The sequence below is a fragment of the Hypanus sabinus genome, chromosome 20, assembly GCF_030144855.1.
Source record: "Hypanus sabinus isolate sHypSab1 chromosome 20, sHypSab1.hap1, whole genome shotgun sequence".
Taxonomy (NCBI): Eukaryota; Metazoa; Chordata; class Chondrichthyes; order Myliobatiformes; family Dasyatidae; genus Hypanus; species Hypanus sabinus.
In genome coordinates this window covers 52,856,531-52,874,828 of record NC_082725.1, presented here as the reverse complement: position 1 = coordinate 52,874,828, position 18,298 = coordinate 52,856,531, and the positions used below count along the sequence as shown (strand labels likewise).

The following is an 18,298-nucleotide window of genomic DNA, read 5'->3' as shown; positions in this document are numbered from 1 at the left end:
CAACCAATGGCTTGTTGCAGGGAATTCGGTGCACCCTGTCTATTAACGGAGAGGTTTCAAGTATCTCACTGAGTATAACATACTCGTGAATAACTTTAATGGCTTACTGGTTTCCATATTTTCAGGCAAACCCAGTATACGTAAATTCATCCTTCAACTTCTACTTTCCAGATCGATCATTTTCTTCTTAATTCCTGATAGTTCCAATGAAACCTCAGCAATTTTCTTTTCCATTGTAGAAAACTTTAAACTCCTGCTCTTTAATCACTTGATGATTAAAGTGATTATTAAAGACCTTGTTGTCGTCCGATTTTATTAGTATCTATTTTAAGTGTTTGATACTGAGATTCTAGATTCCTCAAAGATTCTTGGATGGCAGATACAGTTTTTTCAAGCTTTTCATTAATTTATCAATTTATCAGTTTATCAATTTTAGAATCCACCATTCCAATTTTGGTATTAGTTCTTGCATCATTCTTTCAGGAGTATAGGTTTCTTCTACCTCCCTTGTAAATTCAGTTTGTTCAGTTTCAGAAACAATTTTGCCATGTCTTAATTCCTTTCCAGTTCAGATTCCAGCCATCGTAATTAAATCAAAAATCCTTCACTAAAAGTAGAGAATCTTTAAAGTTTAAACAAAAGTAGCAGTGGAAAGTAGGTTGTAAAAGGCTAGAGAAGAGCCAACAAGCTTCTTACTCCATGAGCTGCCCAGAAGGGTCTCAGCCCCACCGATTTTAACCCTAGTCTAATCATGGAACAATTTACAGTGACTGAGTAAGGTGCTAACTGCTATGTCTTTGGACTATGGGAGGAATCCAGAGCTCCTGGAGTAAACCCAGGCATTCATGGGGAGGATACCGGGATTGACCTCTGAACTCTGACATCTGAGCTGTAATAGCATCAAACTAACTGTTACGCTAGTGACATTGCCATGTTGAATTGTCACTTAATTGTCCAGTTCCAGCAAATCATAAGTGGTCTCCCTCTGACCTCGGAAGGCTTGGTAAGCATGAAGCATAGATGATTTATTTTTTTGCTGAGCTCCCACTGAATAATTGTAAAGTACGGATTGAAAAACTTTTCGAGAAGTACAGTTAAGAAACATCATTGTCTTACTGTCAGAGGCAGCATGTACTGTGGTTTCCACAACTGTGCGATAGTCCATTCTTCTCCTTTGTCTGGTACTTACCATCCTTCCCATAGATATCAGGAGGTGCTGGAGCCAGCTATGACACAATTTTAAAAGCAACTGTGACTTTGTGTTGCACTAGTACCTCTCTAAATGTTAACAGAATGATATTGAGCACTCCTGACCCAAGCTGCTATTACTTTATTGCCACAGTAGAAATGAGCTACATGTATATTTTTATTGAACTGGAAGCTCTGTTTAAATGCCATTGATGTGCCACTTTAAAGATTTAATGCTGCATTTATTAATGTAATTCATACAGAGTAGCTGATCCAAGATAGTTCAAGCATACCGAGACAAATTAATGATGAAATATTGGAGTTGCTGTCAGAATTTTTCAGATTTTATTCTAACAGAGAATTGCACTAAAGCACTAAGAATGGTGAACAATGCATTCCTGTTTATAAATGATTGATAAACCATGAGACGGTAAATGATATCAGGAGTATGAAAAATCTGAGAAAAGATAGGCCACATACTTGTGAACATTTAGTAAGTAACCTGCTGATCGACTTGCTGGTGATTACTAAAACCAGGTTATACTGGACAAATTGAGCAGTGGTTATATAAATTAATCGTAGAAAATGAGGTGCATTTGAACTTGTGCGAAGTATTTAGTGGAATTTGTATGAGGTTATTGTAGACAGGTTTCTGATAATGTACCAAATTTCTCTAGCAGATTGGAAAACTGTGACAGTCATGCCACTGAGGTCAGGCAGCTTAACGTCCGTAGTTCAGAAAATGCTTGAAGTTATCAGTAAGGATGAAATAGCAAAACATCTGGATAAATATGGTTCCATCAGACAGACTTAGCATGGATTCATGAAGGGCAGGTCTCGAAGGATGTAATGAGCATAGAAGACAGAGGGGAACAGGTGGACATTGTGCCCTTGGATTTCCAGAAGACATTCAATAAGGTGCCTATAATTAATCCATTAGATAAGAATGCACAGAGTTGGAGGCAATTTATTAGCATGGACAGAGGATTTGTTAATCAATAAAAGGCAGAGAATTGGGATAAATAAGTGTTTCTCTAGTTGGCAGTCAGTGATGAGCAGATTGCTGGAGGGGTCCATGCTGGGCTCTCAACTATTCACAATATGCATTAACAATTTGGAAGAGGGGACCAAGTGCAGCATATCTAAACTTGCTGATGAATGAGTGGAAAAGCAAGTTGTGCGGGGGATGTAGAGAGATTGAGTTGACAAGGGTTTGGCTTATGAAGTACAATGTTGGGTCATCCACAGAGAGGTCATCCAGTTTTGAATAACATTTAGATGATTAAATTACTTAGCAATGATTTTATTGGGGATTTTATCATGATTTTGATGGGCAAAATGGCCTTCTCCTGCTCTTTTTTTTAAATGTTCTTGTGTACATGGTGTAAGATCAAAAACCTAGTATAGTCAAACCCCATATTCCTAGAAAATAGTCCCTATTCCATAACCCATGTCCAGGGTAACGTAACACAGCAGAGACAGGCTATTTGGCCCATAATATTGTGCTGCACTAATTAAATCAGTAATCAAGTGCCCAACTAAACTGATATTATCTGCCTGCACAATGCCTGTATCCTATTTTCTGCAGTCATGTGCCTATCAAAAAAGCCTCTTAAATGCCCCTGTCATATTTGTCTCCTCCACCACCGGCACTAACAGTGTATCCAAAACCCCCAACACTGTGTGTGTGTGTGTGTGTGTGGACTTATGCCATCATCCCAGGGTTGTGGAGGAGTGCTGCTGAGTCTAGCAGCCCCATCTGCTCTTTCGACTAGGGTGAAGGGGTGCCACTATTTGAATTAAAGTAGGAGAGAACATGGAAGATTGGGAGCAGTGAGTTAGCTGCTGGGAGTTGCGTGTCTGGCGAGCTGTGCCTTTCTGGTGCCGACTATCTGGGTGCAATACTCGGAAAAAGTGACGCAACAGACTTTTAACATCGTAAATCAGCGAGTTGTTTGTTGCGTCTCCCCTCTCGCTGTGAAACGGGGACACCCTTATTAAGGAGAGGGAGAGCCTGTGGTATGTCAAATTAGGGGGTGAATGAGTAGTCTTTGGGGTACTGCAAGTCGATCTTTATTGATGCCTTGCTGCACTCTTGAGTGCTCAGTGGAGGTTGCCGATGCTTTTTTGCTCGGGGGGTTGTTGCCTTGTTGCCGCTTGTGTGTGGGAGGGGGAGCTTTGGAGTTCTAACATTTAACTGTCATTCATTCTTTGGGGCGCTCCTCTGTTTTTGTGGATGTTTGTGAAGAAAAAGAATTTCAGGATGGATGTTATGTACATTAAATGTACCTATTGAAACTTATTGACTTGTCCCACATTTGAGCTAATGTTCACTTGTCAACCATCAGCCAGCTGATCTGATCCACTGGTAGTAAATACCGGACAGAATGTGGGTCCGCTGTCCTGTTCCACTGGTTCATGGGAGCTTTCAGTGCGCACATTGGCCATCCTCACTACTGTAAGGAAAATATCTATTTGGCTGTAGTTCGGACAATTGCTGGGCAGCAGAGACAAGTCGACTTCACTCGGAGAGAAGCCAGCACCAGCATGCCATTGTATTCTGGCAGCACCTCTTTGCTGTGGTGGCTGTGTAGTCTGCTTTCCTTGCCAAGCAACCTCCTCAGTAGAGGCTACTCCATACTCTCACACAATGAGTAAAAATGCACTGTTGTATTTTTCTTGCCTCCCTCCCATACAGAGTCCCTGGACCTGTCAATCCTTTTGTTTAGGCACATTTTCTCCTGAACACACACAACAATTGATTGGATGACAGGTGATTACTATGCAGTACTCACCTTGAAAATGATGTAGTTTGCATCTAGAATGCTGAATTTTAATATTTACAGTTTATAAATCTTGTTTTGTACAGGTTTAGACTCTGACCTTGCCACACTCGTAGTGTGGATGAGCAAGAACAGATCTATTCGCCATCTAGCCTTGGGCAAAAACTTCAACAACATAAAGTCCAAGTAAGTAAATTTTATAGATCAACATCTAATTTAGAAAGCAACCTAATAAATGGTGTCCTGATTTTAAATAAATCAACTTGGTATATGTGACGGATACTTTGTTCTGCTACAGCAATAGTTCATGTGTGATTTTAGTCAGTCAGACGTCATAAATATGACACTCTGAATTCAAATCTAAGTTATTCATATGTCCAGTAGAACTCTGTTCATTCACTATCAGATTATAAGATCAATTTTATTTGTCAATTTGTCCTGCCACTTTAAAGAATGTTTAATTATTCTCCTACCCTGTCCCATCACCTCCATCTTTCTCTCACTCTTTCTCGCTCTCTCTCTCTCACTCACTGTCACTCATATATACACACACACACACACACACACACACGCGCTCTGTTATTGTTTAATACTCTAATAAGACCTACTTTTCCTACATTATTTTTATCCCAATACTTAGAAGCACTTTAGGAATATCCTTGATTTTACTTGTGAATTTTTTGTTATGTACCCTCTTTGCTTCCTATTTCCCTCTTACTTTTTACCCTAACACTTCCTGACCTATGCTCTGTTTCTTCCCAGGCACTTGCTATTTGCCATTTTATTTTGGCTTATTCCTATTCCCGTGTTTATTTTCCTTAATATTCATGGGGAATTAAATTTGGAATTGCCTTCTTTCGGGTTTGTATTTGATCTAAAAAGTCACCATCTCCTCTCGTGCCTCTACTGCTTTAACTCCAATTTACCTTCAGCTAGATTTATTCCAAACCAGTTTTGTTAAATCACATCTCAACCAGGTGAAGTGGCCTTCCCCTTTTATATTCATGATCCACCTTTCTCCAGTTCCTTCAGGATCTTATTTTTTATGTATTGCAGTCGCAAAACAAGAAATTTCACGGTATATGTTAGTGATAATAAACCTGATTCTGAATTATGCATGATTTAAAGAATCATGATCGCTGTATCTCAATCTTTTTTCCACTAGCTTTCCACTCATTTGCTATTTTGTTGGCTCTGCTACCTGCTAATAATAAAAAATCTATTTAATGCAATTCAAGAATTCTGCAACTTTTATGCACCCTATAACATATTATTTTCCAAGTTTATACTTGGGTTGTTGAAATCCTGTACTGTTGCAGGGTTTTTTTGTATTTTAAAGTCATAGACCACAGTAACGTTAACCTACTGTACGGCCCAATGGTTTGCACGACCACCAACCACCTACTTACATAATCCTACTTTCATCTCATTTTATTCCCCTTAAGTTCCCATTAACTTTCCCAGATCTATCACTCACTTACATATGTAACCCCCTGGGTCACCTCAGGCTTGATCAGCTCGTTCTCGTCCAGGGGGAGCAGCCTTCGGCCCCGCCAAACTGGGTAATCAGCTGGTGTGGATGCTGTGTGATGTCCCTGCCTCACCCAAAAACAGACAGTACACCATAAGCGATTAAATGAGTACAATTTATAAAGATTACTATAACTAAGTGATTAATAACGATACAGTATATATGAAGAGAAAAAATAAAGAAAAGACGCCAAACTTATCAAAGTCCAAACCACTTCGTGCACAGCCGTTGGAGCTCAATTACTGAAGTCTTCTGGCCACCATTCGATCCCCTCCAAACTCCTCGACTCGCAGCTCAGGACCCTCCGAGTGGTCAACCAAGCACATCTAGCTTCATCCCCCCTCCTCGGACTACCTCCGGGCCTCGGACCCCCGCTTGGGGTCCGTTCCTCGCCCAGCTTACAGCATTGCGTCCTCTCTCTCAACCCCCTCGCGCCGATCTGCCCAAAAGCCCGTCAACAAAAGCTTACAGACTCAGAAGAAAGAACAACATTAATCCCCATTTGGTTTACAAAGGAATACAATTCTCGTTCTCAGTAAATTTTAACCCAAACAAGCTTCCAGCACTCTCTCGCAACAAAGAAGCATTCCTGCTTTTAACAAGACAAAGAAGCCCTTTTTATTACATACACAGTAACAAAGAAAAAAAGAAGAAACCCCCGTTACACATAGTAGGAGCAATGTGCGGAGGCTTACAGAGAATCGTGCTGGACACGGAGATGTCAGGGCACTACGCATCCAGCATATGATTCTCCGTAACTTCTGCCATCTCCAACGGGATCCCACCACCAACCACATCTTTCCCTTTCCCTCACTTTCTGCTTTCTGTAGGGACTCCCTTGTCCATCATGCCTCCCCACTGATCTCCTTACTGGTACTTACACTTGCAAGTGAACAAGTGCCACACCAGCTCCCGAGCTACCACTCAGGGTCCCAAACGGTCCTACTAGGGGAGACGACTCTTCTGTGAGTCTGTTAGGGTCATCTACTGTATCCAGTGCTCCTAGCGTTGGCTTCTGTATATCAGTGAGTCCCGATGGAGATTGGGAGACTGCTTCGCCAAGCGCCTATGCTCTGCCTACTGGAAAAAGTGTCATCACCTGGTGGCCACCCATTTCAATTCTATTCCCTATTCCCACTCTAACATGTCAGTTCATGGTTCTATTGCTGCGATGAAGCCACACCTCTGGTCCTCCTCCCCCTTCCCTTTTCTCCCACGGCCTTCTGTCCTCTCCTATCAAATTCCCCCTTCTCCAGCCTTTTATCTCTTTCACCAATCGACTTCCCAGCTCTTTACTTAACCCCTCCCCTCCCGGGTTTCACCTATCATCTACTAACTTGAACCTCTTCCTCTCCTCCCCCTACCTCTCACTCTGACTTCTAACCTCTATTTTCAGTCCTGATGAAGGGTCTTGGCCTGAATCGTTGACAGATGCTGCCTGGCCTTCTGAGTCTCTCCAGCATTTTGGTGTGTTGCTTACAATAAAGGTCACTTTTCCGTAAACCCCGCACACGTCACTGACAAGGAAACGTATCCAGTGCTATAGTTGGTTCCCTCAGCATGAAGAATAGGGGAGTAGAGAAAATATTAAAATAGATGCTGACTACAAACTCTGGTATGGTAAACATGATGTATTCAAACTCTGATGCTAATAGCTCCTCACATAAGGATGTTTGTTTTTCAGGAATCTCGGACCTGTGCTTGATAATATTGTACAAATGATTCAGGATGAAGAATCAGTAAGTCTTTAAGTACTGATGTTTGATTTAGGGTCCAGTAGCACAGTAATCTAATTTATATAACAGGTAAGAATGCTGGAAATAGAGAGAAACAGTGCATTTTTATCAGAAAGGGGACTGAAATATCAGAGAGAGTTTTGTAGGTCTGGACTTTACTAAGTACAGGTGGTATCGGAAAACCTACCAGAGTGCTGGAAGAATGTATCTGGTTCACTGTCAACTTTCCAGGGAAGAGATCTGCCAGTTATCCTGCCTGGCTTGTATGCAACTCCAGGCCCAGTGTTAAGATCGACTCCATGTTGGGGCAGTGAGAAATGCTGGCATCATCAACAATGCTCCATCAGATGGGAAGGTAACCTCCTGATTTCATCTGAAGACGTATCTTTCTAATATAACGTCATAAACAAGTTGCGCAAGCTGAAATCTTTCTGGCAGTGCCTGAGCGGTTACTAGTAGTTTCCTAAAAGTCCCATATTTTTGTTCTTGATGGTTATCTCATTATTGTTTTGAAAATTAATTAGAATGTAATGAGACTGAGGTTAGTGTTCCAATATAATGAAGTATGGTCTGTGGACTGATAAGTTATCCCTGGCAATAAGTATTAACCTGCATATATCACAGAGGTACAAAATGCAGAATCCAGGTTTTCTTCCCGACTATGAAAGAGCGTTATGTTTTCAGTTACAGCCTTTCTCTCTTAGAGGCCAATTTCAGATTCTATTTTCTTTTTGGATTGTCCTTAGATTTATGTTAAACTAACCTGTGTCTCCATCAGCGTCATTGGGAATAATGGTCGGGAACTTGGGGTGATGTTGGCCAGGTTCATGGGCTACAGCCAGTTGGCAGGAGTTGCTGGTGACCTTTGTCTTGTTTGTGGGGTATTAACCCAAACCAGTCTGATGCTTTTGGTTGGGGTATTGGGGTGCTGGATTGGTGGTAAGGGGGTGATCAGTGCCAGGTTTGTGTGGAACTGGCTGGCAGCAGTTGTCCCAGGAGTGCTCAGTGACGACTGAACATGGGACAGTTTTTCCCCACCGAGAGAGCGTGGCACGGAGAATAGTAGCACCTCAGTATTATTGACATGGAGCACTCACGGGTGAATCTGCCCTGGAAGTAACCATTGGATTTTCCAGAGTGATATAATTTGACCCTGAAGTGAATCTAATTGTAATTCCTCTCTTGGGGAAAGAAAAATCAATTTTCAAATTCACTTTGCTGAATAAAAAGGAGAGCACTATCCTCCCTAATTTATAAATCGCCCTTCTTAACTAATACTGGGCACAGAGGAAGGTATGAACTGCTTCTTTATGAATTCATAGGCACGGAGCTCAGTAGCAGCGGAGGAACTGAGAGTGTTTAATTTCTTGGCCATTTAAGGCCAGAATGCTTGGATCTGATAGCTGGAGGTGCAGATTAGTACAAGATGGAAGTTGAGGCAGTGGATCTGACACAATTGCAGTGAATCTTGCCACCAGCAGCGTGATGTGGGTAGGAGAGATCCCGTTGAAAGTTTAACCAATTAAAATAAGCACCATTAACAATTGTGTTGTCTGCACAGCATTCTTTACATAAAGAGCATGAAATAGGGAGGGAGGAAGAAAGGGAATCTGGATAAAGTCATCTAAACCAATTCATTACTTTTTTCTTTAAATCAAAATGATTCGGAACTAAAAAATTGTCACTTACAAAATGAGAACATTTGGAAATCCCTTGGTGTAGTAACCATGAATGTCTACTAGGATGTGTAGATTGAGAGATACCGATGTCAATATTTGAACCAAGTACCTGCGCGACTCCCTTGTCCATTTGTCCCTCCCCACTGATCTCCCTCCTAGCACTTATCTTTGCAAGTGGAACAAGTGCTACACCTGCCCCTACACCTCCTCCCTCACTACCATTCAGAGCCCTAAACACTCCTTCCAGGTGAGGCAACACTTCACCTGTAAGTCTGTTGGGGTCATTTACAGTGTCCAGTGCTCTTGGTGTGGCCTCCTGTACATTGGTGAGACCCGACGAAGATAGGGGGACTGCTTCACCGAGCATCTATGTTCTGTCTGACAGATAAAACGGGATCTCCCAGTGGCCATCCATTTTAATTCCACTTCCCATTCCCACTCCGATATGTCCATCCATGGCTGCCTCCACTGTCATGATGAGGACAAAGTGACTCTGGAATTTGAAACAGTTTGAGATTGAATGCAAGAGGCTTGAGAGAGGATAATATTTAAATATAAAAGCATGAACAAAGCAGTGATAATTGGGTTTTTTAGGCTTGATGTAAAACTAGAGTGAAGTTTGTAATTAACTGAGCTTTGGCATTTCAGAGAAATAGGTGTGTGAACTTAAATTCACGGTTGTGGCTTAAGTGAATATCTGGTTAACAAATGCACAAGAAATAGAATAGTACATCCACGTTAATTTTCAGAGGTTTCATTTCATTACTGGCAGGAGAAATTCTGTTAAGTATTGTTACCTTGGTAATGTGACCAGGTGCCGTTAAGTAAATTGAATAGAGTTCAATGTAAATTGTTTGCAGTGGGCACCCCGTTTCAAACATTCAAGGAGCATGCAATTTGATTTTTATTTCATAGTTCTAAGCTAAGATAATTAGCATTCTACTGGATTTTTTAAATGGCGTGTAGTATAGTGATTTAGAAACTTCTTAAAAAGCATAGTGTCAATATTTTGTTCAATCATTGTGGCTCTGTCTGCTACCAGTAGTTCTGAATTATAAGATGCACCCACTTCCACCCCTCCACTGCACCTCTGTGACATGACCCAAACTCCAAAGTTTTGAAGAAGACTACATTGGAGATAGTGTATGAGTCAGAAGTGGGGAACTTTCTTTGTAGTCCCTATTGCCCCAGGGCAAAGTGCATAATGAACAGGGGAGAAGAAGGAGATTTTCTGGGAGTAATAATCCTATAGTATAGTATAGTAATATAGTGGCTTTATTTCATTAGGAGTTTGAGGAGATTTGATGTGTCACTGAAGACACAAATTTCTACAGATGTAGCATGGAGAGGAAAGCACTATGGGTAGTAGAAGAAGGCAGAATCATGAGAGAGGTGATAGGCAGCTAGAAGAGGAGGCAGAGTGAAGGTGGGATGTGGGAAGGGAGGGGGAGGGAATTACCGGAAGTTGGAGAATTCGATGTTCATGCCAAGGGGCTGGAGACTACCCAGATGGTATATGAGGTGTTGCTCCTTCAACCTGAGTTTGGCCTCATCATGGCAGTAGAGGAGGCCATGTATGGACATATACAAATGGGAATGTGAAGCAGAGTTGAAGTGAGTGGCAACCGGGAGATGAAATGGTTTCTGAACAAGCTAGTGAAACAGAATGCTGGAAATACTCGCAGGTCAGGCAGCATGGAATGAGAATTCGTCAGTGACTTGTTATTAAAGTTTTCAGGAGCAAGTCTCTTTATTTGCATGATCTTATTTTCTAATAATGTGCAGAATATTTTTAAGAATGTTTTAAACATGTGTTTATTCTTAACCTTAATTGATTTTGAACAAGATATGGAAAACACATATGAGGAATATTCAGTAGTCTCTCCTATAAATCCTAATGTGCATACCTATCAAACTAATTCTGTTTATTGGAATAGTTATTGATAAAGCAAAATATTTAAATTTGTGCAAAGGTACCAACTAACACAACCAAATGAGCAAATACAGTAGGTCAGGCATTTTGGAGCACCCTGACAAGTATTGCCAGAACTAACAATGGAATGACATGTACAGAAGATATTTAATAAATTACAGATTAATAGAAACATAAGTTTATGGTCCACATCAGGTGAAAAAGATGGAGTCTATTCCTATTTCCCAGCCTTGCAGTTTAGGTCATAAGTGCTGAACCACTTACCTTTTAAATGTGACGGACTTTAACAAAGAGTAATACAGCACAGGAATACACCTTTGGTCCACATTGTTGTGCTGAACTAACTAAATTAGTGATCAAATTCTCAACTAAACTAATCACTTGTGCCTACACAATATCCATATCTTTCTATTCCGAGCACTCTCATGTGCCTGTCTAGAAGCTTCTTGAAGACCATTATCTTATTTGTCTCCACCGTCAACCCAGGTAGTGCATTCCAAGCACCCACCACTCTCTGTGCCCTGCGTACAGCATCTCCTCTCACCTTAAATGCCTGCTCTCTGGTATTAGACATTTTAACTCTGGTAGAAAGATAACTGTTGACTATTCTATCCATGCATCTCAGCCTTAAAACTTCTATAAGACCTTCCCTCAGCTTCTCCTATTCCAGATTAAACAACCCAAGTCTGTCTAACTATTCTTACAGCATATGCCCTCTAATCCAGGCAGCGTCCTGGTAAAGCTCTTCTGCACCCACTCCAAAGCCTGGACACCCTTCCAAAAATGTGGCATAAGCAGAGTTCCATAAAGCTGCAGCATTACTTCCTGACCCTTGAACTCGGTTGCTGGACCAATAAAGATAGGCATGCCCTGTGCCTTCCTTACTATCCTACCAAACTTTGTAGCCACTTACAGGGAGCTATGGACTTGGACCCAAGAAACTTATGCAAATCATTTCTGTTAAGCCCTACTCCCCGGCCTTTTTCCCATAACCTTTAATGCCATGTCCAATCAAGAACCTATCAAACTCTGTCTTAAGTAAACCCAACAACCTGGCCTTGACAGCAGCCTGTGCTAATAATTTCCAAAAAATTCACCACCCTCTGGCTAAAGAAATTCCTCTGCATCTCTGTTTTAAATGTTCACCCCTCTATCCTGAGGCTCTGCCTTCTTGTTCTGGACTCCCCCACCACAGTAAATATCCTTTCCATATCTTCACTGTCTAACCTTTTCAACATTCAAAAGGTTTCAATGAGATCCCCCCCTAATCCTTCTAAATTCTAGCGAGTACAGACCCAGAGTTAACAAACATTTCTCGTATGATAACCCTTTCATTCCTGGAATCATCCTTGTGAACCTCCTCTGAACCCTCTCCAGTGCCAGCACATCATTTCTTAGATGAGGAGCCCAAAACTCTTCACAATATTTAAGGTGAGGCCTCACCAGGGCCTTAGAAAGCCTCAGTGTCACTGTCTGGATAGAAATAAGCTGCAGAAAGTTGTAAACTTAGTCAGCTTCATCATGGACACTAGCCTCCGTAGTATCCAGGACATCTTCAAGGACCCGCAGAAAGGTGGCACTCATCATTAAAGACCCCATCACCCATCAGGAAAGAGGTACAGGAGCCTGAAGGCGCTCACTTAACGAACATTAAGCCCATGAACACTATTTCACTACTTTTTAATTTTTTTTCATTACTTAATTTAACTGTTCAATATTTATGCTTAATGTAATTCACATTTTTCTACTATTATGTAGTATGTTGTACAGCAGTATATTGGACTGCTGCTGCAAAACAACAGATTTCACGACATACGCCGGTGATATTAAAACCTGATTCAGAATCTAAAGCTCAGTCGGGAACTGAGATTTTGATTTCCTGTCTAATCTTTTTTAACTGCTACAGCCATAACTGCAAACTCAAAGCAAAGCAATGGTATCTTTATCATGTCATGCTCAGTAAAGACTGGAGGAGGTGGTGGTGCATTTTGCTGTCCGTTGGAGCTCGGATGTCAGCAGATCAAGATGAGCATGCATCTTCACCAAGTTTGAACGACTACCATTGATATTAGGTTTATTGTTCTGAATGCCCCATTGCCAAGTTTGAATCATACTAGAAATAAAGGATTTAGTGTCCTTCAATCTCCACTTGCTGAGTGACCAAAAGCCACAAACAAGGGCCTGGTACCATGGTAACGGTCATTAGTTTGCTTTGCCCTTTGCACTCAGACCACCAGGGCAAGTCGAAGGGCAGCAACCAAATGAGGAGACTTTCCTTCGATGGCGGTGGTGTCATGCTGCTCAGCATGCATACAGACGTACTCCCAGTTGAAATGCAGTACTGCAGACAGAGTGCTGGTCATAGTCGGGCTAAAGGTGTGCGTGCTGGACAACTGTGTCAGGAGGAGAGAACAATGCTGACCAAGTTTATGTGACTTGCAGTTTAGGAGCATTGATTACCCCAGTGATTTTTGTATTGTGTAACATTATGTAATAAGCAGAAGTAAGGCACTTTCAAGCAGGTGGCAAGCAAGGCAAGAAATCAGTTAACTGCAATTGTACAGTACTTCAGTCAGGCCCTGCATAGTTATACACCTTGGGTTTGGGTACGGATACAGCTACCAATGGTAGGGGCGCACCAGGCGCAGGAGATGCCTACCATTACCTCCAGTGCAAAATAAACTCTTTTTAAAGGGTTAAGTATACTATCTCGAGCATGGAGGCCATGTTTACATTTGAGTTAATTGGGCAGGTTGCACAATTCGCGTGCTGAAAATTGGACTCTGTAGATAGACGCCATTTCCAAGCAGTGTCATGAGGAAATTAAAAAAAAACATGCAGTCTGAGACGTAAATTCAAGGGTATATTCCAGAAATTAAGAAGGTGACATTGCCACTAATCCTCATGGCTCAAAGTTGAGAAGGTCACTGAATATCAATGGCGGGAAAAGACGCATCCAGAAGATAACCATTCAGGCAGCATGCAGACGCATCTGTGGGTCTTTGCATTGGCATCCCCAGCCATCTCAGAACATATAGTAAACACAAAGTACACTGCAGATACTGTGGTCAAATCATTAATGTCCTGACAAAGGGGCTTGGCCTGAAACGTTGACTGCTCATTTCAACGGATGCTGCCCGACCTGCTGAGTTCAGCCAGCTTGTTTGTACGTATTGATCAGAACATATAGAACTGGAATGGAAGGAATGCTGCCTCATTCCCAAGAGACTGTGTAAGAAGTAGCAGCTTGCTTACCCGTGCAGAACTACTGGAGTATTTATAGTTAAAAAAAAAATAACTCCTGTCAAAAAATGGAGGAATGTACATTCATATTTATCATTTTTTCATGCAATTTAATCATTTGAAGCACTGAAACGAGATTTCTTAGTGTGTAAGGACTTGAACTCAGACCAGAAACTAATTGATTTTTGACTTTGTTCAGTATCATTTATCCTAAATTGTGTGCTTTTGTGTAATTCCATACACTGCTAATTAATTGGAAAAAAATCAATAAAATTTGCCAGAAACAAAATATTAAGGATAAAATCTTGTTGAATTATTGTGTAAAAGGAGAAGGTTGATTTAATCTAATACGTTTCCTTTCATCCTTTGCAGCCCTTAGAATCTCTGTCCCTTGCCGATTCGAAGCTTAAGACTGATTTAACGATAATAATTAATGCTTTGGGAAGCAATTCTTCATTAACCAAGGTGGACATTAGTGGGAACGGGATGGGAGATATTGGTGCTAAGATGCTGGGGAAGGCGCTACAGATCAACACAAAGCTCAGGTAAAAATTTGAGACTGCAAATGATTTTTCTCCAGAAATAATTCTGTCGCATGGGTTTAGTTTGCTTTAAGGTGCTGATTTCTAATTTGATAATCTGCAAGAGTATTGTCATAATGAGGAGGGAGTGATAACAGCCAATGCAGAGACAATAAGAACCAGCCTCTAAATCAGCTCAGAGCCTGCTGGTGAGCTTCTGCGGGGACTGTTTAAATCATCGGCTTCAGGGAAGGGGGCAAATCCTGTAATATTTAGCGGTGAACATTGCAGGTTGATTGAGAAACACCAAGGGACATCAGCTGGAACAAATTAAAATCACAGCTGATGTAATTTAAACAGTTATTATTTGCATTCTGTCTCTCTGGAACAAGATTTTATGAGTTCTCGGTATGTATAAATATGCTATATTGAAAAGTGGCTATTCTCTTTTAACAGGACGGTAATTTGGGACAAGAATAACATAACCGCACAGGGCTTCCAGGATATAGCTGTGGCCTTGGAAAAGTAGGTAACATATGCAGGTTCTTTCTCTTCAGCATGTAAACACATAATTGTGACTAATTGGTAGTTCATCTATCCAACATAACAGTTAATGTATCATTTGGTTTGTTATGCTGGGGATTGTTCCTGTCTCTTGAAACAGTGCTTCTTTTATTGTAATCCAGAGATGTAGCATAATAACGCAGGGCAGCAAGTTCAAATCATGCAGCGTAATCAAAAATAAAATTCAGTAAATCAGGAACTGTTAGATCAATAGGTTTGTAGTAACAATGATTGGATTGCTGCAAACATTCAGCTGCTTCATGAATGCATTTAAGGTAGGTTCTCTTACATGTGCTATCCCTAACTCTTACTGTGTGATTGATCCTCGAGACATGAGATGCAGGAAGACAGCAGAGCTCCACTCTCAGATGAGCTCAGTGCCTTCTCTGCTCTCTTCGACCACCAGAACGGGAACCATCACATTTCCCATGTCTCCCAGTGATCCTTTGGTCTCAGTTTCTGAAGATGACGTGCGTTCAAGAGGGTGAATTCAAGGAAGGCACCCGATCCGGGCAGAGTACCTGGCCAAGTACTGAAGACCTGTGCTGAGCAGCTGTCTGGTGTGTTCATGACTCTCTTTAACCTTTTGCTCTGGCAGTGTGTGGCACCCACCTGCTTCAAGCAGGCTTCAATTTTACCGGTGCCCAGGAAGATTGTGGTAACTTGCCTCAATGACTATCACCCGGTGGCACTTACATCCACAGCGATGAAGTGTTTTGAGAGGCTGCTGTTGAAACATATCAGCTCCTGTCTGAGTGGTGACTTGGATCTGCTCCAATTTGCCTACTTAAGCAACAGGTCCACAGCAGATGTCAACTCATTGACTCTTCGCACAACCTTGGAACATCTGAACAGCAAAGATGCATACATCGGGATGCTTTTTATCCATTACAGCTCAGCATTTAACACCATCATCTCCTCAAAACTAATCAGTAAACTCCAAGTTCTGGGCCACAGTACCCTGTTGTGCAATTGGATCCTGGATTTCCTCACTTACAGACCCCAGTCAGTTCAGATTGGCAAATCATCTCTGTCAGCACAGGTGCACCACAGGAATGTGTGTTTAGCCCCCTGCTCTGCTCGCTTTACACCCACGATTGTGTAGCTAAATAGAGCTCCCACACCATATACAAGTTTGCTGATGACACCACTGTTGTGAGCCATATCAAAGGTGCTGATGAATCAGCTTACAGGAGGCAGATTGAAAATTTGGCTCAATGGTGTCATAACAATAACCTCTCACTCAATATCAGCAAGACCAAGGAACTGATTGTAGACCTCAAGAGAAGGTCAAGAAGACCAGTACAATTTATGTTATTGGGAGAAATGGAAAATTCTTACAGTTCACTGGAGTTGCATATCTGCTTTAAAATCCCACTGGATTATCCTCAGAATATAGTGACTGTGAACAGCAGCCTTGAATGATTAAAGTCTTAGTCCAATGATGTATTGAGTAGGAATCTGACATTCGAGCCATATTAATAGATCAGGATGGAGCATGACTTGTGGGGTATCCTGCAGGTTGTTTGAGCAATGTTGAAGCTGTACACATGAAACCATTACCTTTTTCCCCTCATAGTTAGCACCGGTTGTGGGATATGCTGGTGAAGTAGCTTAGCCGAGTACTTCGACTATTGTCATCTTCTTAGTCCCTCAGGATGAAGAATGACTTCAGGTAGATAATTCTGCTGTATTTTCCACAGGCTGCAGCTGTATTAATGAATCATTATTAGTCATTGTATTTGTTCTACCCACTGTACTTCTCCACCTTATCTGCTGCCTAGTTTAACTTGTTTTCTCTTTTAGTTCTGATGACCAATGTGAATTATTCTTCATTCTCTTTTTAGCTTTAACATAGCAATTGTTCTAAAGCTTGGTGACTTGCTTAGCCATTTCATTTCTTGATCATAATCATTTTCCCAACGAGATGTATCCACATTTACGGCTTATTTGAGAGCATGGATAAAGTGATTATTCGGAACATTGCAGTTCCGTCTCTGGCTGAGTGGTTGTTTGGAAGATTCTGTTTTCCTTCCCCGTTTTGTTCAGCCTCTGAGTACCACCAAAGGGAGATGAGATGTTCTGGAATCCTTCATTTGAATGGTGGTGGATGGGGATCCCACACTTTGGAGAAGATTTTACAGTTAATAAGGATGCTTTGAGACCATCCCTGAATTGTTTCCTCCAACGTCATGGTAACCTCTTGTTGTGACAGATCTTGGAGTAGAGCGCCTTTCTTGGGAGTTTCCTGCCGGGCTTGTGAACAATGCAACACTCAATCTGCAGGAGGAACTCAGTGAGTCAGGCAGCACCTGTGGAAAGGAATGGAGAGTTACTGTTTCAGGTTGGGACACTTCATTTGGACTGAACGACAGAGGGTAGATAACCAGTGTAACAAGATGGAGGGAAGGGGTAGATCAAGAGCCTACAGGTGATAAGTGTATCTCTTGTGAACAGTGCAGCCTAAGCAGGGGAGCTGGCGAAGCAGATCAATAGCCCTGATGCTCAGGACATTGACTCGGGAGAGGGCACTGATGCATTTCACTAATCCTTCCAGTGGATTTGGAATTTGCAGTGAGTGTGTTTAGAGGTGCCAGCTGTAGGCAGTGGTCTTCCGTGCCATTTCAAATCTTGATCTCTAAATGCTTTTCCTCGGACAGCTGAAGCCTGTAGTTACGTACTGAAGGTGGTGGCAAATTGCATCCTTGATTAAGTGGTGGCTCCTGAGATATGTAAAGTGAACCATTGTTTTCCAGGGTTATGTGGTGGAACTAGATTGTAATGCAGAGGTGGGGAAGGTTTGCAGGGTTACTTTTATTTAGCATAGGGGCCATTCTCTTCAGTGCTTCAAAGAAAAAGGTGCTTGGATAGGAAAGATAAAGAGGGATATGGGCCAACTGCAGACAGATGAGACCTGCCTAGACGGGAATCTTGATCAGTATGGACAATCTGTGCTGAAGAGCCTATTTTGGAGCTGTTATTACCCTGTGACTGTAGCTCATGGCTCTTGAGAAAGTGGTGATGAGCTACCATCTTGAACTGTTGCTTATCTTCTGCTCCAACCATGAATGTTTGCGGCATGAAAGGATATGAGGAGAAGGCAGGAAACAGGCTGAGAGG

General features: G+C 41.7%; 1 protein-coding gene across 6 annotated transcripts in view; it reads left to right on the top strand.

The window, feature by feature from the left end:
* LOC132378539 (F-actin-uncapping protein LRRC16A-like) overlaps nt 1-18,298 on the top strand; it is a 331,671-nt gene that overhangs the window by 212,783 nt on the left and 100,590 nt on the right. For all 6 annotated transcript variants that reach the window (XM_059945517.1, XM_059945515.1, XM_059945516.1 and 3 more), the window contains 4 exons: nt 4,058-4,157; nt 7,187-7,241; nt 14,466-14,638; nt 15,071-15,139. In XM_059945517.1, the coding sequence (XP_059801500.1) occupies nt 4,058-4,157; nt 7,187-7,241; nt 14,466-14,638; nt 15,071-15,139 (397 nt within the window). The remainder of the gene's footprint in view (nt 1-4,057; nt 4,158-7,186; nt 7,242-14,465; nt 14,639-15,070; nt 15,140-18,298) is intronic.